The sequence below is a fragment of the Leiobunum rupestre genome, chromosome 2 (genome assembly GCF_980474605.1).
Source record: "Leiobunum rupestre chromosome 2, qqLeiRupe1.1.hap1, whole genome shotgun sequence".
NCBI classification, from domain to species: Eukaryota; Metazoa; Arthropoda; class Arachnida; order Opiliones; family Sclerosomatidae; genus Leiobunum; species Leiobunum rupestre.
Window position 1 is genome coordinate 61,867,824 of NC_143385.1, and position 24,810 is coordinate 61,892,633.

At 37.3% G+C, this 24,810-nt stretch overlaps 1 protein-coding gene across 1 annotated transcript in view; it reads left to right on the forward strand.

Moving 5' to 3' along the window:
* Nucleotides 1-24,810, forward strand: part of LOC149958632 (uncharacterized) — a 125,070-nt gene that overhangs the window by 66,037 nt on the left and 34,223 nt on the right. The window contains exons 3-6 of the mRNA XM_090165978.1: nt 2,836-2,920; nt 4,301-4,514; nt 6,848-6,950; nt 13,574-13,712. Coding sequence (XP_090022104.1) covers nt 2,836-2,920; nt 4,301-4,514; nt 6,848-6,950; nt 13,574-13,712 — 541 coding nt within the window. The remainder of the gene's footprint in view (nt 1-2,835; nt 2,921-4,300; nt 4,515-6,847; nt 6,951-13,573; nt 13,713-24,810) is intronic.

Sequence of the window (24,810 nt, forward strand, 5' to 3'; positions counted from 1 at the left end):
TTTTTTTCATGATACCCTTGTTGCCTTCTTTTCCAGTATGTTTCTTTCACACAAACCGATCTTTCATAACTCATATTTCTTTGAACACGATAGATCATGTAAAATAACATTAAATTTAAAATGCTTACATGAGCTTTAATCAATAGTTCACTATTATGATCAGATAAATCATCCATTTTTAGGCCTAGGCTTAAATCTCCACAATCAGACGAAAACCGACGAACTCGCTGGAACAAAATCGCTTTATTTCCGCCCAAAAAAAACGCCAAGTGAAAATGCTTAAACGCCGACAGTGAGCGAAACGTCGAAAACCATATCGCCGACGTCGAACTTTCTGTCGGTGATTTTCCGCCAAGTGAAAACCAGGCTTAACCCCAAAAAACGAATAATTCTCGGAATGGTTCGAAAGAAACTTCTGCGAATTTCGACTGAACTTTTCAATGTACGCGGTCTAAAATATGCCTGTATCCTAATGGTACAAGTTAAGCTTAAACTTTCAATTTTTGAAGCAAATCCTCGCTCAAAAACATGTAGCCGCGGTGACATTGTATAAATCATATTCTAAAGTATGAAAAACTACTTTCGTTTTAAACTCAACTCTTTGCTTAGAAATTCTCGGTTTTAAGTTTGTCCATAATTATGGATCGATAGACAAAAAATTAAACATTCCTAATGCTATATTTGTTTCGCCTAAAACAAATTTTAAACATGGATTACACTTTTATTATTGAAATTTAAAAAAAAACAATACATTTTAGTCTAAAATAACTAGATTTCGTATTGCAAGTGGTAGAATTTCATTATTAACTATCAAATTCAAAAAATAGCAAATGAAATTACAAAAAATAACTAAATGAAATTACAAAAATAACTAAATGAAGTTTCATAAAAATCAAATGCCTAAATTACAAAAATCAGCAAATTAAAATTTAAAAAAAATGAAGTTATAAATTTTTAAAAAAAAAGGTAATCAAATTTCAAAAAAATAAGGTAATCTAATTTAAAAAAAGTAAGGTAATCTAATTTCAAAAAAATCCAAACTAAGGTGATCAAATTTAATATAAATCAAAAACAATTAATCAAATAAAAAAGGTAATCTTATTTCAGAAATAAAGTAATATAATTTCAAAAAATAAGGTAATCTAATTTTAAAAAATAAGGTAATCTAATTTCAAAAAATAAGGTAATCTAATTTCAAAAAATCAAAGCTAAGATGAACAAATTTTAAATAAATCAAACATAAGTTAATCAAATAAAAAAGGTAATTAAATTGAACCTAATTGAATTTAAAAAATGTAATTAAGAGATAGTGACAAAATTTTCTTGGTGTATTAGATTAAATAGATTATTATAATAATAGTAGTTATGACGATTTTACTAGTTTTTAAATTGAAGGGTAGGCTTCTCTGCATTTCTTGTGTACTTATTGCTGACGTCATTAAATCAATGTTTAGAGGGAAACCAGGTAAAATAGTAGGACAAAAATGTATCAAGCCCTAACTTTGATATTTTTAAAAATCATTTTAGCACTGATGGAGAACATTAATACGACATCGGAATAGAAATTCTACCTTGAATTAAATCATATAATTGTTCTACGTATCAGGAATTTAATTCTCAATAGACAGAAATCAATACCTTTGTTTTGCAAAACAAACGATATATAAGCTTTCGAAAAATATCGGTGGTTTTCGCTATTTCCTGATGCACGGTTAAAGTTATTGAGTGCACGCGTTTTCATTTTTCCTTTTTGAAGGGAGCGCACAAAATCACGCGAGCCACACCTCTCTGAAATTTTTAAATTGAAGCCAATTAAATTTTAAAAAATGAAGCCAATTAAATTTTAAAAAATGAAGCCAATTAAATTTTAAAAAATTAAGCCAATTAAATTTTAAAAAATGAAGCCAATTAAATTTTAAAAAATTAAGCCAATTAAATTTTAAAAAATTAAGCCAATTCAAATTCAAAAATTAAGACAATGAAATTAAAAAAATTAAGCCAATGAAAATTTAAAAAATTAAGCCAATTAAATTTTAAAAAATGAAGCCAATTAAATTTACAAAATTAAGCCAATTAAATTTTAAAAAATTAAGCCAATTAAATTTTAAAAAATGAAGCCAATTAAATTTTAAAAAATTAAGCCAATTAAATTTTAAAAAATTAAGCCAATTCAAATTCAAAAATTAAGACAATGAAATTTAAAAAATTAAGCCAATGAAAATTTAAAAAATTAAGCCAATTAAATTTTAAAAAATGAAGCCAATTAAATTTTAAAAAGTGAAGCCAATGAAATTTACAAAATTAAGCCAATTAAATTTACAAAATTAAGCCAATTAAATTTACAAAATTAAGCCAATTAAATTTACAAAATGAAGCCAATGAAATTTCAAAACATAAAGCTATCAAATTTACCGCATCAGTTTAGGGCGAAATAAAAAAGTTCCTCCCCTGACGTATTTACCCATTGTATATTTGATAAAGGACTGTAAGTAATCCAAGAGTGCTTTAATTTCCGATTTACTTCGATGCTTTTTTTCTGTTGCTACATTGGAGATTGCAGGCTATCTCAATCACTCTTTCGATGTGTGCAATTCGGATTGGACTCAATCCTGTTTTTTTACTGCCTTCTTTTTGAGTTTATTATGAAAAAAAATAAAACGTTACTTTCGTGTCAATAACTCCGGCGATTCGTTTACGAAAACGTGCCTTAAAGGTTGATGTATTTTAACGTGAGCTGTAACTCCAAAAATTAAATTTTAACGTGTTTAATTTTTTCGAACCTCTTTATTAATTAATTACTTATTTAAAATAAGTGTTATATTTTTATATACTTAGGATATGGTTCATCAACGATTTCTCAAGGTGGAGGTGACAGAATTAATCAAACTTATAACATGACAGAGCAATTTTTGAGAACTAGGTTAGTAAATTATTTTAAATATTAAAATTATTTTTCAGTGGATCTCTTTTGGTAATGTAAATGAAAATTTTGGCGTGCGTTTTTTCATTTGACTCTTTGGAATTAGGTTTTTGTTGATTTAAATCAATTTGATTTCAGCAAGGAAATATTCATTTCTTTTTAGGGATAATAATGTTAATAATAATCACGATTAAAATGTAAAAATTGAACTTCGTAAAAAAATGTTTCTTTAGGAGTTCTAATACAAAGCAAGTCTGATAGTTAAAAATACCATCGTGCAGTTTCGTAGCTAGCTTGGGTGACACCAGGGGCGGATATCATGGTGTGCTACTTACTATAGTCTCTAGTTTGTGGAAGTTTTATTTTTTTCACGGTCAGGTGTCACCCCCAAATCACGCCCAAACGGGTGGCACCCGGGGTGACCCCCCCTTAGCTACGCCACTGCCATGGTGCCCGTAGATTGTCTCTACATAGCCATTAAAAGTCGCTAGATGAATTGTGCCTAAGGTGGCGCCGTGGGTATTAGCCTTGCTGATTATTATTAATATTATTATGGCTAAGTAGACATTAATATTTTCTTGCTTAAATCAAATTGATTTAAATCAGCAAAAATTTAATTTCAAAGAGTCAAATGAAAAAACGCACGCCAAAATTTTCATTTAATTATAATATTAATTTGCTTATATCTCTTATATATATTGTATATGTTTCGACCCACTTGGCAAGCCATCACTATAGAATTTTTTTTATTTTTAATGATAACTAGCACATAGAACTGTATCAACGTCTTTTAAATTAATTGTTTAAAAATCAATAACATCAGCGATTTAAAAAATTATCGTTTTTGAAATGAAACGATTTAAATAAAAATAATCGATTTTAAAATTAAAACGATTTAAATAAAGCTAATAGATTTTAAAATAAAACGATTTAAATAAAATTAGTCGATGTATTTCTTTTCTTAACTTTAAAAACGAAATAAAACCGATTTAAAAGAACATAATCGATTTAATTTCGATTTTAAAAAAAATAAAATTAAATTAAATAAAAACGATTTAAATATAAATTATCGATAAATTTAGTTAAAAAAATAAATAAAACCGATTTAAATGAATAGAATCGATTAATTTCGTACGATTTAAATGAACCAAATTGATTAATTTCGTTTAAAAAAATAAGAATTAAACAAAAACGATTTAAATGAACCAAATCGATTAATTTCGTTTAAAAAAATAAGAATTAAACAAAAACGATTTAAATGAACCAAATCGATTAATTTCGTTTAAAAAAATAAGAATTAAACAAAAACGATTTAAATAAATATTATCGATTAATTTCGTTTTAAAAAAACTGTCAACCTTGATTTTTGTTCTGTGGCAGGAACCCGGCACCGGGACCCAGTCAGGGACTGACTCTGCGCAGTCAGTACTTTGACTCGCACCCTAGAGCTGTTCCCGATGGCAGAAACCACTCTTTCGACGGTGTAGAAGGGGATGACTGGTCCAACGGCGAATTTGACCCGAAAGAAAGGTCACCGCGGTCAAATCAAACCATTCCCGGACTACCCAAACCCGCCACCAAAGATACAATTGAGGTAGGCTCCATTACGTCGTTTATTCCCATTCGACCGAAAGAAAGGTCACCGCGGTCAAATCAAACCATTCCCGGACTACCCAAACCCGCCACCAAAGATACAATTGAGGTAGGCTCCATTACGTCGTTTATTCCCATTCGACCGAAAGAAAGGTCACCGCGGTCAAATCAAACCATTCCCGGACTACCCAAACCCGCCACCAAAGATACAATTGAGGTAGGCTCCATTACGTCGTTTATTCCCATTCGACCGAAAGAAAGGTCACCGCGGTCAAATCAAACCATTCCCGGACTACCCAAACCCGCCACCAAAGATACAATTGAGGTAGGCTCCATTACGTCGTTTATTCCCATTCGACCGAAAGAAAGGTCACCGCGGTCAAATCAAACCATTCCCGGACTACCCAAACCCGCCACCAAAGATACAATTGAGGTAGGCTCCATTACGTCGTTTATTCCCATTCGACCGAAAGAATTTTAAAATGTAGCCCAATTGGCGGGGTGATTTGGTATTTTATTTATAAGGTATGTACTATCGAAGATCCATGTTTAGGTTAGGTTAGGTTAGGTTAGAGTTGGTTAAGTTTACTATTTCAGTTTTGGTTCAGTTACTTTTCTTGACTAGGTGAAGATAAAAATATAATTCATGCTCATTCCAAAAGCCAATTTATATAGCAGCGTTCGGTCGAATGGGACACATAAAAGCGTTCGGTCGAATGGGACACATAAAAACCGCACGTTTCGGCGGAATTCGGTCGAATGGGACACCTCAAAAACCACCTTCGGTCGAATGGGATTTCGGTCGAATGGGACTAAAGCCCATTACGTAGGTAGTGGTAGGCTAATATTCTTTATTACTGTTTAATATCTCTTACTAATATGGAGTTCTGAAGTGGTCCGGAAGGTGTCAAATATTGTGACAAATAGTGATAAGTACCGACATAAGCAATAAAAACTTGTAGAGGTTAACGGTATTAGTGAGTGTACGGAGCTGTTGGCTCGCGTGGCATGCAGGGCTTGCCACCAGCCTCCTACGCATTGTAACCCGGCCACCTGAATTAATGGCCTTAAAAGTCGCTTGATGACTTGGTCCTAAGGGTATTAACATAGCTGATTATTAATATTACTTTAATAGGCGAAACTATAAAATGAATTTGGTCTTAACCAACTTTTTAAAATGGGAAAACAAAATCACGTGACTACCATTTCACAGCCAACTTCGATTCGGTAACTCGTGTAAATAGTTGGCCGTGCGACGGTAAAGAAAAAAAATATTCCTTCCAGATACTGCAGACAGCTAACTAACTTCCACTTTTCTATTACAGTGTTTTAAATAATAATAATAAATAGATAATCGATCAAAATTTAAACCACCCTTAGCAAAATAAAATGAATAATAGTTCTTAGGATAGATGGCGCTGCAGTTCTCTACAAAGTCACGTGACTACCATCTTTTCAGCCCCTCTGGACTTTATAGTTTCGCCTATTTTTCCGCTAAAAAGGCCTCAGGCAGCCATTTTGGAAAAACAGTTTTTACTGCGAGGTAGACTATTCGCCAGCACAGAATCGGAGTAAAATGGCGTCGTAGCCGTACCCTTCTTACCCTACTGCGAAATCCCGGAACAAGCGAAAAGAAACCACCTAGTGATCGAGTGGAGGGAGCTGTTGGCTCGCGGGGCATGAAGGACTTGCCACCACCCTCCTACGCATTGTAACCCGGCCACTTGAATTTAGGGCTTTTAAAGTCGCTTGATGACTTGGGCCTAAGGTGGTGCTTTGGATAAATAATAGTAGTTCCTACCTGGATATATCACTCTATCGTTCCGCGTGCATTTGCTAAGTGTTTGTTACGGGTTCTGCCTTGTAGAAGGCTACGTGTTACGGGAGTTTCGGAGATTATCCGTTAACTTCGACGAAGCGGCGCTACGGTCGCAAAATCCATTTGCTTGTCAGATTTTTTCCAAGTGATATATCCAGGTAGGCACTATTATTATTAATCCAAGGTGGTGCCAAGGGAATAGTTGATTTTATAAAATAAAAAGTGGTCTTGCCCAACTTGTTAAAATGTTGCTCTTACGTCAAAAGACCCAGCTTTATTTGTGTATTCTTCGCACGAGCGATTTGCACGCGCTCTAGAAAAAGCTATATTCCTCGCGACTGTAGCGCGCGCTCGTAGGCTTGTCAAAGTAAGAGACTGTGACGTAAGAGCAACATTTCAACAAGAAGGCCACGTTACTTTATAAAAAGAACTATCAGCTGATTATTAAGTGGCCGCTAATGGCTCTACTTAAACTGAACTGTCTAATAATTGTACTACTATATTTGAATTAACAGGGGAACGACGAACCGTCGCTGCGAGTGGTTGCGGTGACGCCAAACACTTTGAAGTCGATGAATTACAAGCAACACTGCGCCAAGACTCTCTTCGAACTATTCGGTACGTATTCGTCTTTGAGTGTATATTTATTGCTGGGGAAGAACTAATTTCAGATTTTTGCCACCAAGAAGTGATTGGCGCTAGTTCCGTTAAAAAACTACTCAACCGTGTATTAGCAGACGATTTTTATTTATTTCAAACTTCCTTTAAGTGAAACCGCTGTGTGTTGCTCTGCCGAGGGGTCGGAAGAAATCCGAAATCAAGCCTAGATTTCTTCAAAATACGGGGATTTTGAAAAAATCTCGAAATACGACCAGAAATCGAGAAGTCGCAAAATCCCCAAATCCCGAAATCCGAGAAGAAATCGCGAAATCCCGAAATCTGACGAGAAATCGAGAAATCTAGCCAGAAGCCGAGAAAACCCGAAAGGCGAAAAGAAATCTCGAAATCTGACGATAAATCCGAAATCCGGGACAAAAGTTAAGAAATCCGAAATCCGGGACAAAAGTTAAGAAATCCGAAATCCAATACGAAATCTTGAAATATTGTACACATTGTTTGGTGAATGTCCGACCCCTCACCGGCGGCGAAAAGTAAATGACTCAGTGGCGGCGAAAAGCAAATGACTCGGTGGCGGCGAAAAAGTAAATGACTCGGTGGCGGCGAAAAGTAAATGACTCGGTGGCGGCGAAAAGCAAATGACTCGGTGGCGGCGAAAAGTAAATGACTCGTTGGCGGTGAAATGTAAATGACTCGGTGGCGGCGAAAAGTAAATGACTCGGTGGCGGCGAAAAAGTAAATGACTCGGTGGCGGCGAAAAGTAAATGACTCGGTGGCGGCGAAAAAGTAAATGACTCGGTGGCGGCGAAAAAGTAAATGACTCGGTGGCGGCGAAAAAGTAAATGACTCGGGGGCGGCGAAAAGTAAATGACTCGGTGGCGGCGAAAAAGTAAATGACTCGGTGGCGGCGAAAAAGTAAATGACTCGGTGGCGGCGAAAAGCAAATGACTCGGTGGCGGCGAAAAGCAAATGACTCGGTGGCGGTGAAAAGTAAATGACTCGGTGGCGGCGAAAAAGTAAATGACTCGATGGCGGCGAAAAGTAAATGACTCGGTGGCGGCGAAAAGTAAATGACTCGGTGGCGGCGAAAAAGTAAATGACTCGGGGGCGGCGAAAAGTAAATGACTCGGTGGCGGCGAAAAGCAAATGACTCGGTGGCGGTGAAAAGTAAATGACTCGGTGGCGGCGAAAAAGCAAATGACTCGGTGGCGGCGAAAAGTAAATGACTCGGTGGCGGCGAAAAGTAAATGACTCGGTGGCGGCGAAAAGTAAATGACTCGGTGGCGGCGAAAAAGTAAATGACTCGGTGGCGGCGAAAAAGTAAATGACTCGGTGGCGGCGAAAAAGTAAATGACTCGGTGGCAGCGAAAAAGTAAATGACTCGGTGGCGGCGAAAAGTAAATGACTCGGTGGCGGCGGAAAAGTAAATGACTCGGTGGCGGCGAAAAGCAAATGACTCGGTGGCGGCGAAAAGCAAATGACTCGGTGGCGGTGAAAAGTAAATGACTCGGTGGCGGCGAAAAAGTAAATGACTCGGTGGCGGCGAAAAGTAAATGACTCGGTGGCGGCGAAAAAGTAAATGACTCGGTGGCGGCGAAAAGCAAATGACTCGGTGGCGGCGAAAAAGTAAATGACTCGTTGGCGGCGAAAAGTAAATGACTCGTTGGCGGTAAAATGTAAATGACTCGGTGGCGGCGAAAAATCAAATGACTCGTTGGCGGTGAAATGTAAATGACTCGGTGGCGGCGAAAAGTAAATGACTCGTTGGTGGCGAAAATTAAATGACTCGGTGGCGGCGAAAAGTAAATGACTCGTTGGTGGCGAAAAGTAAATGACTCGTTGGCGGTGAAATGTAAATGACTCGGTGGCGGCGAAAAAGTAAATGACTCGTTGGCGGTGAAATGTAAATGACTCGGTGGCGGCGAAAAGTAAATGACTCGTTGGCGGTGAAAAGTAAATGACTCGGTGGCGGCGAAAAGTAAATGACTCGGTGGCGGCGAAAAGTAAATGACTCGTTGGCGGTGAAATGTAAATGACTCGGTGGCGGCGAAAAAGTAAATGACTCGTTGGCGGTGAAATGTAAATGACTCGGTGGCGGCGAAAAGTAAATGACTCGTTGGCGGTGAAAAGTAAATGACTCGGTGGCGGCGAAAAGTAAATGACTCGGTGGCGGCGAAAAGTAAATGACTCGTTGGCGGTGAAATGTAAATGACTCGGTGGCGGCGAAAAAGTAAATGACTCGGTGGCGGCGAAAAGTAAATGACTCGGTGGCGGCGAAAAAGCAAATGACTCGGTGGCGGCGAAAAGTAAATGACTCGGTGGAGGCGAAAAAGTAAATGACTCGGTGGCGGCGAAAAAGTAAATGACTCGGTGGCGGCGAAAAAGTAAATGACTCGGTGGCAGCGAAAAAGTAAATGACTCGGTGGCGGCGAAAAGTAAATGACTCGGTGGCGGCGGAAAAGTAAATGACTCGGTGGCGGCGAAAAGCAAATGACTCGGTGGCGGCGAAAAGCAAATGACTCGGTGGCGGTGAAAAGTAAATGACTCGGTGGCGGCGAAAAAGTAAATGACTCGGTGGCGGCGAAAAGTAAATGACTCGGTGGCGGCGAAAAAGTAAATGACTCGGTGGCGGCGAAAAGCAAATGACTCGGTGGCGGCGAAAAAGTAAATGACTCGTTGGCGGCGAAAAGTAAATGACTCGTTGGCGGTAAAATGTAAATGACTCGGTGGCGGCGAAAAATCAAATGACTCGTTGGCGGTGAAATGTAAATGACTCGGTGGCGGCGAAAAGTAAATGACTCGTTGGTGGCGAAAATTAAATGACTCGGTGGCGGCGAAAAGTAAATGACTCGTTGGTGGCGAAAAGTAAATGACTCGTTGGCGGTGAAATGTAAATGACTCGGTGGCGGCGAAAAAGTAAATGACTCGTTGGCGGTGAAATGTAAATGACTCGGTGGCGGCGAAAAGTAAATGACTCGTTGACGGTGAAAAGTAAATGACTCGGTGGCGGCGAAAAGTAAATGACTCGGTGGCGGCGAAAAGTAAATGACTCGTTGGCGGTGAAATGTAAATGACTCGGTGGCGGCGAAAAAGTAAATGACTCGGTGGCGGCGAAAAGTAAATGACTCGGTGGAGGCGAAAAAGTAAATGACTCGGTGGCGGCGAAAAGTAAATGACTCGGTGGCGGCGAAAAAGCAAATGACTCGGTGGCGGCGAAAAGTAAATGACTCGTTGGAGGCGAAAAAGTAAATGACTCGGTGGCGGCGAAAAGTAAATGACTCGGTGGCGGCGAAAAGTAAATGACTCGTTGGCGGTGAAATGTAAATGACTCGGTGGCGGCGAAAAGTAAATGACTCGTTGGCGGTGAAATGTAAATGACTCGGTGGCGGCGAAAAAGTAAATGACTCGGTGGCGGCGAAAAGTAAATGACTCGTTGGCGGCGAAATGTAAATGAATCGGTGGCGGCGAAAAGTAAATGACTCGGTGGCGGCGAAAAAGTAAATGACTCGGGGGCGGCGAAAAGTAAATGACTCGGTGGCGGCGAAAAAGTAAATGACTCGGTGGCGGCGAAAAAGTAAATGACTCGGTGGCGGCGAAAAGCAAATGACTCGGTGGCGGCGAAAAGTAAATGACTCGGTGGCGGCGAAAAGTAAATGACTCGGTGGCGGCGAAAAGTAAATGACTCGGTGGCGGCGAAAAAGTAAATGACTCGGTGGCGGCGAAAAAGTAAATGACTCGGTGGCGGCGAAAAAGTAAATGACTCGGTGGCAGCGAAAAAGTAAATGACTCGGTGGCGGCGAAAAGTAAATGACTCGGTGGCGGCGGAAAAGTAAATGACTCGGTGGCGGCGAAAAGCAAATGACTCGGTGGCGGCGAAAAGCAAATGACTCGGTGGCGGTGAAAAGTAAATGACTCGGTGGCGGCGAAAAAGTAAATGACTCGGTGGCGGCGAAAAGTAAATGACTCGGTGGCGGCGAAAAAGTAAATGACTCGGTGGCGGCGAAAAGCAAATGACTCGGTGGCGGCGAAAAAGTAAATGACTCGTTGGCGGCGAAAAGTAAATGACTCGTTGGCGGTAAAATGTAAATGACTCGGTGGCGGCGAAAAATCAAATGACTCGTTGGCGGTGAAATGTAAATGACTCGGTGGCGGCGAAAAGTAAATGACTCGTTGGTGGCGAAAATTAAATGACTCGGTGGCGGCGAAAAGTAAATGACTCGTTGGTGGCGAAAAGTAAATGACTCGTTGGCGGTGAAATGTAAATGACTCGGTGGCGGCGAAAAAGTAAATGACTCGTTGGCGGTGAAATGTAAATGACTCGGTGGCGGCGAAAAGTAAATGACTCGTTGGCGGTGAAAAGTAAATGACTCGGTGGCGGCGAAAAGTAAATGACTCGGTGGCGGCGAAAAGTAAATGACTCGTTGGCGGTGAAATGTAAATGACTCGGTGGCGGCGAAAAAGTAAATGACTCGTTGGCGGTGAAATGTAAATGACTCGGTGGCGGCGAAAAGTAAATGACTCGTTGGCGGTGAAAAGTAAATGACTCGGTGGCGGCGAAAAGTAAATGACTCGGTGGCGGCGAAAAGTAAATGACTCGTTGGCGGTGAAATGTAAATGACTCGGTGGCGGCGAAAAAGTAAATGACTCGGTGGCGGCGAAAAGTAAATGACTCGGTGGCGGCGAAAAAGCAAATGACTCGGTGGCGGCGAAAAGTAAATGACTCGGTGGAGGCGAAAAAGTAAATGACTCGGTGGCGGCGAAAAAGTAAATGACTCGGTGGCGGCGAAAAAGTAAATGACTCGGTGGCAGCGAAAAAGTAAATGACTCGGTGGCGGCGAAAAGTAAATGACTCGGTGGCGGCGGAAAAGTAAATGACTCGGTGGCGGCGAAAAGCAAATGACTCGGTGGTGGCGAAAAGCAAATGACTCGGTGGCGGTGAAAAGTAAATGACTCGGTGGCGGCGAAAAAGTAAATGACTCGGTGGCGGCGAAAAGTAAATGACTCGGTGGCGGCGAAAAAGTAAATGACTCGGTGGCGGCGAAAAGCAAATGACTCGGTGGCGGCGAAAAAGTAAATGACTCGTTGGCGGCGAAAAGTAAATGACTCGTTGGCGGTAAAATGTAAATGACTCGGTGGCGGCGAAAAATCAAATGACTCGTTGGCGGTGAAATGTAAATGACTCGGTGGCGGCGAAAAGTAAATGACTCGTTGGTGGCGAAAATTAAATGACTCGGTGGCGGCGAAAAGTAAATGACTCGTTGGTGGCGAAAAGTAAATGACTCGTTGGCGGTGAAATGTAAATGACTCGGTGGCGGCGAAAAAGTAAATGACTCGTTGGCGGTGAAATGTAAATGACTCGGTGGCGGCGAAAAGTAAATGACTCGTTGGCGGTGAAAAGTAAATGACTCGGTGGCGGCGAAAAGTAAATGACTCGGTGGCGGCGAAAAGTAAATGACTCGTTGGCGGTGAAATGTAAATGACTCGGTGGCGGCGAAAAAGTAAATGACTCGGTGGCGGCGAAAAGTAAATGACTCGGTGGAGGCGAAAAAGTAAATGACTCGGTGGCGGCGAAAAGTAAATGACTCGGTGGCGGCGAAAAAGCAAATGACTCGGTGGCGGCGAAAAGTAAATGACTCGTTGGAGGCGAAAAAGTAAATGACTCGGTGGCGGCGAAAAGTAAATGACTCGGTGGCGGCGAAAAGTAAATGACTCGTTGGCGGTGAAATGTAAATGACTCGGTGGCGGCGAAAAGTAAATGACTCGTTGGCGGTGAAATGTAAATGACTCGGTGGCGGCGAAAAAGTAAATGACTCGGTGGCGGCGAAAAGTAAATGACTCGTTGGCGGCGAAATGTAAATGAATCGGTGGCGGCGAAAAGTAAATGACTCGGTGGCGGCGAAAAAGTAAATGACTCGGTGCCGGCGAAAAATAAATGACTCGGCGGCGGCGAAAAGTAAATGACTCGGTGGCGGCGAAAAGTAACACTAAAAATTAGGCCTTTTTTCCGGAAAATATTCCGTATTTTTTCGCAAAAAATAAAAAAGATTTAATTCCATGATTTGTCTAATATATTGTTTGCAAATTGAAATAAAGCGGTATTTTCTCCTCATTTTTTCGAATCTGAAAGTAAAACTAAACCTCTAGACTAGCTTTAAACTGATTAACAATGTAACACTATTAATTTTTTTGTAGTATGTTTACTGATATTAGACATTTTATAACGATAAACCCTTAAAAAGTAATTTATGTTTAAATTTTTTATTTTTCCGATTTGCGGAAAATTTTCCGCATTTTATTTTTCCGTAAAATTAACAACACTATTAAAAATCGTACCTGGTCCATTTAAAGAGGCTTCAGTGACGTAGCTAGGGGGTGGACCGCCACGGGTTCCACCCGTTTGGGCGTGATTTGGGGTTGACACCCGACCGTGAAAAAAATTAAAACTTACACAAACTAGAGACTAGTAAGTAGCACGCCATGATATCCGCCCAGGGTGTCACCCATGCTAGCTACGCCACTGGCCAGGCTTGCTAGAATATATCTATCGGCACCTGCATCCAGTGTTGATAGTGAAATGCTGAGATACTTAGAATAGTATTTATTTTGAACCTTCTTTTACTTAGGAACTCTGTCTTCAGCCGTGAGCAAGGGAGCCCAATCAGCCGTGCATTTCTGCCTCAACAGCAAAACTGACATAGTTCCGTGCGTCTTTTACGAAATTGATCGTCCTTTGGGGTACATGATACGCAATCAACTCTATCGGTGAGTTTTTCAACCTTTTTTATATGGATATACCCAGGAATCTATATACGTATACACTAGGAATGGCTAAAGAATACTATGGTGGCTCAGAAGGCTCTCTTACAAATGGGCGTAGTTTAAAGCAGGGGAGTTTTGTAATTTGGCTATAGTTCTGTGATCAATTATGTGATTATATATATATATATATATATTATTTTATGGAAACTTGCGCAGGAGTATTCCTTTGTTAAAGAAACTTCTATAATAGTTTCTTTACGTTCTGGTATTTTTTAATAGTTGCAATTAAAGCTTTGGTCCCATTCGACCGAAATCCCATTCGTTCGAAAACGATTTAACATTGAGTCCCAATTGATCGAAAATACCCCAATTGTGCGGTTTACAGCCCAATTTTGCACGTTTATATTATTTTTTATAGTACATCAAATTTCGTTTTTATGAGACGTTTTTTTAAATAGGTTTACTTCTTATATAAATAAGTGTTGATAGTCTTATTGGAGCCAGTTAGCTAAAATGGAGAAAATAGCTCACAAAGGAGGGTTTTTGTACATTAAGAATGATTATTTGTTTCGCTTAAACAAAACGGTAAATAAGAAGTGAGAGACTAACCTAACCTAACCGTACCGTACCTGTAGCAATTTTGTTTAGGTATAACGTTTTTTCCGTACCCTGCTATATCTCGGGGCAGAAGTAAAAAACAAAACAAAAGGTCCCAATGAACCGAATCCGCCTTTTGGGCTATATTTCGGAAACATATTGAATTCGGTCGAATGGGAATATACCCAGTTGAACATTTTCAGTTAAAATATAACCTTTGTACTAACCTATAAGTAAGTTCATTAAATTTTGATAAAAGTAGAAATATAAAATTTTGACCCCTAGAACCTAGAAGGTCAGAGAAAATCTCTAGAAATGTCACCACCCAAATCATATAGCGACTTTTAATGCCTTTAATTCAGGTGGCCGGGATAAATCGCGTCAGAGATTGTCTCGCCACGCGAGCCAACAGCTCCCTACACTTGCTATATATTACCATTTACCTCCACAAGTGTTTATGGAACCAGAGGGGGAGATACCTCGTAAATTCTACGCGAAAGGAGTAGTTCCGAGTTTTCACCCAGTGCTACAATTTAGGATCGAACCCGGCTCCTCTTGCTCAAAAGTAAATATTGAGGAGAAAGTCTTGCACTGCCCACTTCTTGTAGCTTCCACTGTGGTTGCTATGCTTTTAAACGCACTGGAGAACATTTGAATCAGAGAGCCAATAGGATTGCTAGAAATTCGCGCCTTTTTCTCAAAAATAATAGTAAAAAAAAAGCCCAGAAAGAACGGAACTATTTTTTCGGAGGCGGAGTACAAAGTTTCAATCAAAATCCCTGTAAACACGACTGGGGAAGGAAGCAAATTCTTGAAAATATTTTTGCCCCTCAAATAAGTCGTCGCGCTAAACGACCCAAGTCCAAGACTTTCTCCCCTATATTTACTTTTGTCTTGCTGCCAAGCGAAAGTGCTAACCACTCCGCCACCCCAACTACAGTGGCGGCGCCAGGAATTTTCGCGAGGGTAGGCACACCAAATAAATGGGCCCCCGACCCGGGACCCCCCTTTTCTCAACGAAATGCTTCAATAAAATAAAGTAGTGATGTACATGACGAACAAAAAGTTCTAACAACAGTAAAACGAGTTCCAATATAACAGAACTGGTTTTATTTACTCAAAAATTTCTAAATACATTATCGACAATTGTTTCATTGTTATTTATAAATAATTTTATCTCTTGGGACAATTTGGGGCCCCTTATAGGATGATATTTGGGCCCCTCAAAATTTTAAGGTAGGCAGTGGCCTACCTGGCCTACCCCCTAGCGCCGCCACTGCCCAACTACAAATTCGAGTCTAAAAATATTGTGGCAATGAATCGTTACACATTCCAAGTTTATACCTAATCTAACTAGCATGGTCTATTATTAAATAGTTCGGTTTTAAAGGCCAACTGGTCAGGAGGGCAAAACTCCAAGGCACTCTGGTATTTCTGTCGCCCTCGAAGGGTTCCAATATTGTCCGCTGCCTCCCATGGCTTTTCACACCTGCGGCGCTGATAATCGCTGATTGTGAAGGGAATAAAGGAAATTGATGGGGTCTTCCATAAAGAACGCGTTGGAGGTTCTATTCCCTTTAAGGGGCCATTAGTTTGAATATTTATTTCGGTGGTGTGTCTAGACTACAATGACTATGTTTTCATGGAGGTAGGAAATGCGGATTTGATTAAATCCCGATTTTGTTCTCAGCGGGGAGCTTTTTAAGAAACTCGTATTTGGACGTTTTCATGGAAGTCCACTCTCGACTTTCAATCGGGTTTAAACCCCCCAGAAACCTCTACACTTGGAATGTTCTGACTACTCTCTCGACTTCCTTCGGTTAAGGGCAGCTGGCCGGTCGTTTCATTTTGCAGTAACGCGTGATTAGTGTAAACTCCAAGCAAATGGATGCCAGTTTAATGCTAAAAACCGCTTTAGCTTTAATTTCCCAATTTATTAGCTTAGGAAAATTAATATGTCAACGAGCAACAAATTCAATCCTAAGAAGGAGAAGAATTGTTTCGTTGGCCATTACTAAAATTAAGCTATATTCAGAATTCGGTTCCACTAACTTCTTCAAATGAGCCCAATCCTACTTTAGAGTTCTTATCTGTAGTTTACGTCACTGGGAATTTACCAGGTTACCACCCCCTCTTCCGCGGCTTCTTCGGTTATTTTATATAAAAATTAAAAATGTAAAAATTGAATTGTTCGCGTACGATTACAAAAAACCTATTTGCAAAATTTACTAATTTAATCACGTCAACAATTAAATGTATTGTTTATATCTTTATATTTACGCTTACATTTATTTTTTATTTTAAAAAAGTGTCGTTAAAACCTAGGTTAAAACATGTGAAACCACAACTTTTTAGTAGTGCTCGGAATTATTTATTCATTTTCATAAATTGCGATATTTTTTTTCGTCATTTTTGTGAAGAAATAAACTTCTTATGTAACCAACGATTTCGTTAATCTACTACTCATTCAACTTATTCAAATAAATAATTGTTTTTATTAAGTTTTAGGTGTATCCACTTTCGTTTATTCAGCTATTTCATCTTAAAATATTACTATATAAATTAAGGCTAAAAGTATTTATTCGCGAATAAAAAAAAACAAAGTCCGAGCACTACTTATTAGTTACTACATTTCCAACTAAATAAACCCCCAGTGTGTCAAACACGTGTTCGTGCGTTTTCATTCGTAGAAAATCCGAATTTACCAAGGAAATACGGGTGCGTTTCCCGTATTTCAGAAAATACGTATTTTCTCAAATACGAGCGTTTTCATTCAGTGTAGCACGGATTTAGAAATACGGATTGAGGAAATCCGTATTTCCTACCTCCATGAAAACATAGTGATTAATGTCCGTTTTAGTGGCTGGGACAGCATCGCTATTGTTTTTATTCATTATAATATAATATTATATAATATAATAATAATCTTACATTCTATTTGTTATATTATGACTTCTTATAAAATAATTTTTGTTGGAAAATTTATAATAAGCTTATTTAGCGTTTGACTTAGATGAAAGTGTTGTATCTTTTGGCACCGACAAAAAGTTGACGTCGTATATAATAATATTTTTGAAATTGAATAAAAAGCTTCTGCTTTGTTTGACTAAGACCAAAGATCTTTTCGCTGATCTCGCTACGTGCACCATTAAAATTGCACCCATTTATGATTTACATAATCTCTTAGTTAATTCGTAGATTCAACTCACTCTTACCAAGTTAACAAATGGCCACTCTGTCAGTTGCAAAACAGTGGAAAATGTAGAAAAAAGTGGCTAATAAAGGAATATTATACCTATCTCCGAGGGTTGTATACTATTGGACCGAATCTAATTGAACCGAAAAGTATTTTCGTTTATAGCCCAACATGGCGGGATTCAGTTGAATGGGAAATTTAAATCTGGTTCGTTTTCACTTCGGTAGGTTAGTTCAGGTTGGGTTAGGTTAGGTTAGGTTAGTTCAGGTTGGGTTGGGTTGGGTTAGGTTAGGTTAGGTTAGGTTGGGTTAGGTTAGATATGGTAGGCAACTATTTCACGTCGGGTCTTATCAAGGTTATTTTCCGGAAAATATCAAATTTCAAGGGAAAAAGGTCTAAAAATACACGTCGGTACGAAATAATAAATATTTAAGACATAGTTTAGTCCAAATTAGATATACTATCGTCACGTAACCTACGATATATAAATATGTAACACTAACGGTATATTGAATGAAAACTGCGCAAAACGCGGTTTTCGGTCGATTGGAATTCGGTTGAATGGTACATTCGGACGAATGGGATTTCGGTCCAATGGTCTACAATCATATCCGAGGGGCAGATCACTTGGTTAAAAATGTAATCATGATTTAATCATTTTCAATCTTTGTACAGTCAGAGCTAGAGATTTAATTCTCATCTAATCATGATTTATACAAACGAGGGTGTCCTAATAATCATGGGAGTAAGTTACACCTCGCCTACAACAACCTAAAACCAACTAGTTTGATGAAAGGTCCTGAACTATTTATATCAGTGGCGTAACTAAGGACCGCGGACGACCCACGTCCGCGGGAAGGCCCATGACATTTTCACCAAATAGGGGGCACTTTCGTTTTAAGTATTGATTTTTAAATATATTTAAATTTTTAAATAATTTAAAAAATTACGCTTTAGCTATTGGTAAAAATGTAGAAATCTGGCAAATATCCCCAATATTTTCAGAGAACTTGAAAAATGGGGGAAATAAAAAAAATTGTTTTTTTATAAAGGGCACTTTTGATACCCTGCGGGGGAGCCCAAATTTTGTCGTTACGCCACTGATTTATATTAAAGAAGTAACTATTACATTAAATAATATTAAAAATATTAAAAATGCAGAGGCTGCGATACAATTACTGTACTCTAAATCATTGTAATTTATAATATTGTTCGCTATTTTCCACATTGTTCAGCAAACTCGTAATTATCCAGGCCAAATAAAATCCATGACTATTTTCCAAACTATTTGCTACCTGTATTTCTGCACTGATTCAACTAAATCGCGGTTTAAATTTCGTACACTTCCTTAGTGATGTTTACATTTTATTTGGTTCTCGGAATTATTTCTTGAATGAGTGCAAAAAGGAAACCTGAATGTTGTTTCTGGCGAAAAATCAATATGAGCCCAGTAGCATAGTTCGACGGAACACGTTTTGCGGGGACCAACAGACCAAGTTGTCGCTCTAACATATATAAAAGACGGCCTAATCGAAACCAGCCCGGATACTAAAAATAGATTTTTACTTTTGCGAAAAAAATACAGTCGTGCGAGAGAAGAGCGGTTTGATAGATGGAACTTACGTCCTGCTCATTTATCAGCCGCGTTTCGGGGCTTTCCAAAACCTCCGTTGGAATGTCTCTTTCAATCGAAAAATTCATGATAAGATTAATTTTACGCAGTTGAAGTTGATTTTAAAAGAAACGTGACTTTAGTAAATTAATTTTGAGTCTTTGAACGTGTTTAATTAATTTTTGACTTTAATTTGGGTTTATTTGGGTTTAAAGTTTTATTCTGTGTTTATTTTGTCAATAAATTGAACGCACCATTTCATTATGTCTTTCCATTTAAAATTGATGATAAGATTAATTTTATGCAGTTGAAGTTGATTTTAAAAGAAACGTGACTTTAGTAAATTAATTTTGAGTCTTTGAACGTGTTTAATTAATTTTTGACTTTAATTTGGGTTTATTTGGGTTTAAAGTTTTATTCTGTCTTTATTTTGTCAATAAATTGAACGCACCATTTCATTATGTCTTTCCATTTAAAATTTATGATAAGATTAATTTTACGCAGTTGAAGTTGATTTTAAAAGAAACGTGACTTTAGTAAATTAATTTTGAGTCTTTGAGCGTGTTTAATTAATTTTTGACTTTATTTTGGGTTTATTTGGGTTTAAAGTTTTATTCTGTGTTTATTTTGTCAATAAATTGAACGCACCATTTCATTATGTCTTTCCATTTAAAATTTATGATAAGATTAATTTTACGCAGTGTAGTGGTTTTTAAAAAGAATTCTAAGACGTGGTTTTGGTAATTTAATTTGAGTCTTTGTTTAATTAATTTTTGACTTTAAAATTGGTTTATTTGGGTTTCAAATTTTACACCCAATGTTTTATTCTGTAGTTTAGGTTGTCAATAAATTAGACGTAAAAAGCGGTTTGGATCAAACACTCGGAGTTCTGTCCGTATATTACGTGTTCTGTCCGTATATTACGTGTTCTGTCCTTATATTACGTGTTCTGTACTTATATTAAGTGTTCTGTATGTAGTTTGAGAAATTATCCGTCTAAAAGTATTCAAAAATTGCCAGACTTGAAAATTTTAAAAAGTTAGTCGAAAATAAAATGAAAATTATCACGGTTGAAAAGATCCAAAGTTATCAGACACAAATACCTGTCAAAATTATCAGCGTGTAAAAGTTGAAAAATTATCAGGGTGTAAAAGTTTAAAAATTATCAGCGTGTAAAAGTTTAAAAATGATCAGGGTGTAAAAGTTTAAAAATTATCAGCGTGTAACAGTTTGATAATTATCAGATGTTAATATTTTCAAATTATCTTACGAGAAAACTTGTAAAAATTATTTAAACAAATTTACGAATAATCAGGTGCTAATACTTGTCAAAATTATCAAACGTGCAGATTTTCGAAATTATCAGACGCGAATTCTTGTCAAAATTATCAAATGTGACACTTGATGGGAAAAGTATATTTTCCAGTGAAATAATGTATTAAGTATTTTAATCTTAATAAAATGTGTACATCCCCTTTAAGCGTTGGAGCAAACCCGGACGTAGCAGGGCGCTGAAAGAGGAAATATAATCTCGTCGTTAATCCCTTCGAAAATTAAATACGCCTTTTTTCCTGACCGTGACAGATCTTGCGAAATTTTCTTCCTCTTGACAAAATTCGACCACAAAAAATCTGTTTACAGGCTAGTTGAGAATTTAAAAAAAAACTTGTGGAATCCAAAATTGATCATTTCGGGTTTTTTGGAATAATTATTTAAAAAAAAAATGTGTTTACCCCTTTAAATTTAATCGCTACTTCCGCGCAAAAATTAAGTAACTCAAAAATTATACTTTTGGAAAAATTTTGTTTCTTATTGCATTGGGATAAATTTAGTTAGCATTTTTTACTTTAAAGTGTTTTTTTTTTTAAACGAAGATGTCTTAGTTTTCTTGTACGCGTGCGTTGAAAACTCTAAATTATTTTACTTCAATAATACTTTGAAGTTACAAGAATCTTACACGGAGATTATTTTTTTAATTTAAAATTTAGACTATAGTTTTCAAAAATATTTTCCGAAGTATTTTGTGATAATATTTGTAGTTTTATTAAACTTTTCCTAGAACACGTTGGCCTTCCACCAGGATATTTGTTTGGGAGGAAAGTAAATTTAAAGGGTGACAGGCAGAAGAAAACCTAGGCCTTTAAGGTAGCCTACGTGAAGATAGTATATTTTCAAATATAGCAGTATTACACAATCAATGAGATTTAACATATTGCAAATATCCGGTTTTTAACATTTTTCAATTATCCAGTTTTCAACATTTTTCAATTATCCAATTTTTACCTTTTTCAATTACCCGGTTTTTAACATTTTTCAATTATCCAGTTTTCAACATTTTTCAATTATCCAATTTTTACCTTTTTCCATTACCCGGTTTTTAACATTTTTCAATTATCCAGTTTTTAAAGTATTTCAATTATACAGTTTTTAAAGTATTTCAATTATCAAGTTTTTAATGTATTTGAATTATCCGGTTTTCATATTTGAGTTATCCAAATTTAACATAACTATTTAGTTTTTAACGAATTTTAACTATCAAGTTTTAATATTACAACTATCACGTTTATAACATATTTCAATTATCCAACTTTTTACATATTTAAATTATCCGGTATTTAACATATATCAATTATCCGGTATGTAACATATTTAAATTATCCGGTATTTAACATATATCAATTATCCGGTATTTTACATATTTCAATTATCCAGTTTTAAACAATGGCACAATATCCAGTTTTAAACATTGGTATACTATCCAGTTTTAAACAATGGCACAATATCCAGTTTTAAACATTGGTACAATATCCAGTTTTAAACATTGCTATTATATCCAGTTTTAAACATGGTTTAATATTCAGTTTTCAAAATTTTTGAATTATCCCATTTTAAACATGGTTCAATATTCAGTTTTCAAAATTTTTGAATTATCCAGTTAGTGTTATCTTTCAATTATCCAGTCAGTACTATCTTTCGATTATCCAGTTTCTAACATTTAATTTATCCAGTTTCTAACATTTAATTTATCCAGTTTCTAACATTTAATTTATCCAGTTTCTAACATTTAATTTATCCAGTTTCTAACATTTAATTTATCCAGTTTCTATCATTTAATTTATCCAGTTTCTAACATTTAATTTATCCAGTTTCTAACATTTAATTTATCCAGTTTCTAACATTTAATTTATCCAGTTTCTAACATTTAATTTATCCAGTTTCTAACATTTAATTTATCCAGTTTCTAACATTTAATTTATCCAGTTTCTAACATTTAATTTATCCAGTTTCTAACATTTAATTTATCCAGTTTCTAACATTTAATTTATCCAGTTTCTAACATTTAATTTATCCAGTTTCTAACATTTAATTTATCCAGTTTGTACCTTATTTCAATTAGCCAATTTGCTTCTAATTTTGTATATTAAGCAAACGAGCATTAATTTCTGAATTATAAAACCGTGTGGCTAAATTCCTGTCGATTTTTAACTGTCTTCAATTTCCCCCGAAATCAGAGATAGTGCATTTTGCGAGTGGAATGGAGGCGAACGAGGTCGTAAACGAAAGTTAGCGGCAGAGATTCTCGCTTTTTCTGTTGATTTCTGGATCAAGGGCGGGAAGACACCAGTCACCTTCTCTCTCAGCTCGAGCCGGTCTGCCACTTTCTCATCCGCGACTTCCTTGTTTTGGGAGGCGCGGCAGACGGAGCCTGTTGCATAATTAACGACCTTCGACGCGAAACGTGTGAGCGTCGACGCGGTCCAAGTCGTAGTTGACAACCACCCCTCGCAGACGCGACTTTGCCTGCGCTGCAAACGTTTTTAAACGGACTCACAAGGAGACGACCCGAGGTGATAATCACCGATTTGGTTCAAACTCGGGTATAGTGTACACCTCCATGTACCTTAAAAAACCTGCATGGGAAAAGTTGCGACGGTCTTTCGTTTTGTCATGGCAACCGAAAACGTTTTTGACAACATGATTTGGGATTTTTTCCATTGAAAATAACATGGAAATCTGAAGGATTTTAAGGATCCCCCCTGTGAAACCTTTTAAAAAATGAAAAATTTTGAAAATTTCAAAAACGTTAAAAAAAATTAAATTGATTTTAAAAATAAATTTAATCAAGTTTAAATGCAATTTGGTCAATTGGGGGACCCTTAAAATCCTGGTGTATAGCTAAGGTTATGTGTTGGTAATATTTCTGTAAATATATCAATACTATAATTGTAATATTTACAGCATCTAAAGACATAACGTTGTTTCAATGTATGCAATCGTTTGTTTAACAATAAATAAGTAATGTTTAAAATATTTATTTTAAATCTTTAAAATCTGTCTAAAAGGAAAAACGCCCTAGCAGAAGTATGTAGGAAGACTGTAATAGGAATTCCATATTAACCACCTACAATCGGACATTTTAATATAGCTAATAATTGAAAATAATAATCACTTTAGGCCTAAGTCATCAAGCGACTTTTAAAGCCATTAATTCAGGTGGCCGGGTTACAATGCGTAGGAGGGTGGTGGCCAGCCATTCGTGCTACGCGAGCCAACAACACTAACTAGTTGGTTTCTTTTCTCTTGATCCGGAATTTCGGAGTAGGTTAAGAGGGGTAAGGCTAGGACTAGAGCATAGCGCCGAACCAATTTTCAACGGCGGCGGCGGGAACGATAATTAGTTCGGCGGCGGCGTGGCGCGCCGATTTTCAGAAAATAAACGGCGGCGTTGAAAAAAATCGGCGGCGGCGGCGCCTAAGGGGAAAAACTGCCCCCCCTCAGAAATAGCGCCAGCCTTTTAATAGACCGCTAAAACTTAAATTGTTAAACACATTTAAAAAAATACATGTTTAATAGAATGTTTTTTATTAAAATAGGAACCACTTGTTTCCAAAACAAAGAAGAGGTAACTTTGGTTACATACTATCAGATGTAACTTATTTAATCATAAGTGTGCCTGAAAGAATTTTTTCATAATGATACCTGGTTGCAAGGATATGACGTTATTGAAGTCACTTCCCAGTCGATGACGGTTTTATCGTCATCAAAACTAGTTCTCGCGTAGGGGGGAAGGAAGTTAAAACCAGTTTTACGCGACGTTAGTGCTGTATTTTCTTTGGTGGCTGTCAAAGACTATATAAAGTTACGCGTAGCTTTATATAGTCTTTGGTGGCTGTGAAACAAGGTCTCATTTAAATTTTTAATACAGATATGTTAAACAGAGGCACACTTATGAGTAACTATGTCACATATGATACTATTAAACTAAAACATTTACGCTAGTAATAACAATACTGTACTAATTTACTACCATTTCACTAGTATTATTATCTATACACTCTTTTTAGAAACTTTTGCTGGGCGCCGCCATTATCGTACAGACAACCAACGAGCCAGCCCTCTACCGCATAAATTTCATCCCCCCAAATCCGGTTTTCCCCCGCGCATTTAAGTCTATTATCACAAATTATTTTATCTTTGTATCAAAGGAATTTTTAAAATGTAATAGAATAGTTATTGCTGAATGCAGCCAATGCAGCTGATACGTTTCTGTACTTATTACAAAATACGAGGCGAGGCAACTCCAAAGCCGTTTTCATTTCTCTCTCTCCTATCCCAGCTATCTGCTGCAGAAAATCTTGGTGCGCGCGGTGCAGTGGTGCCAGATCTTTTGGAAATTATTAATTATTTTTAATTTT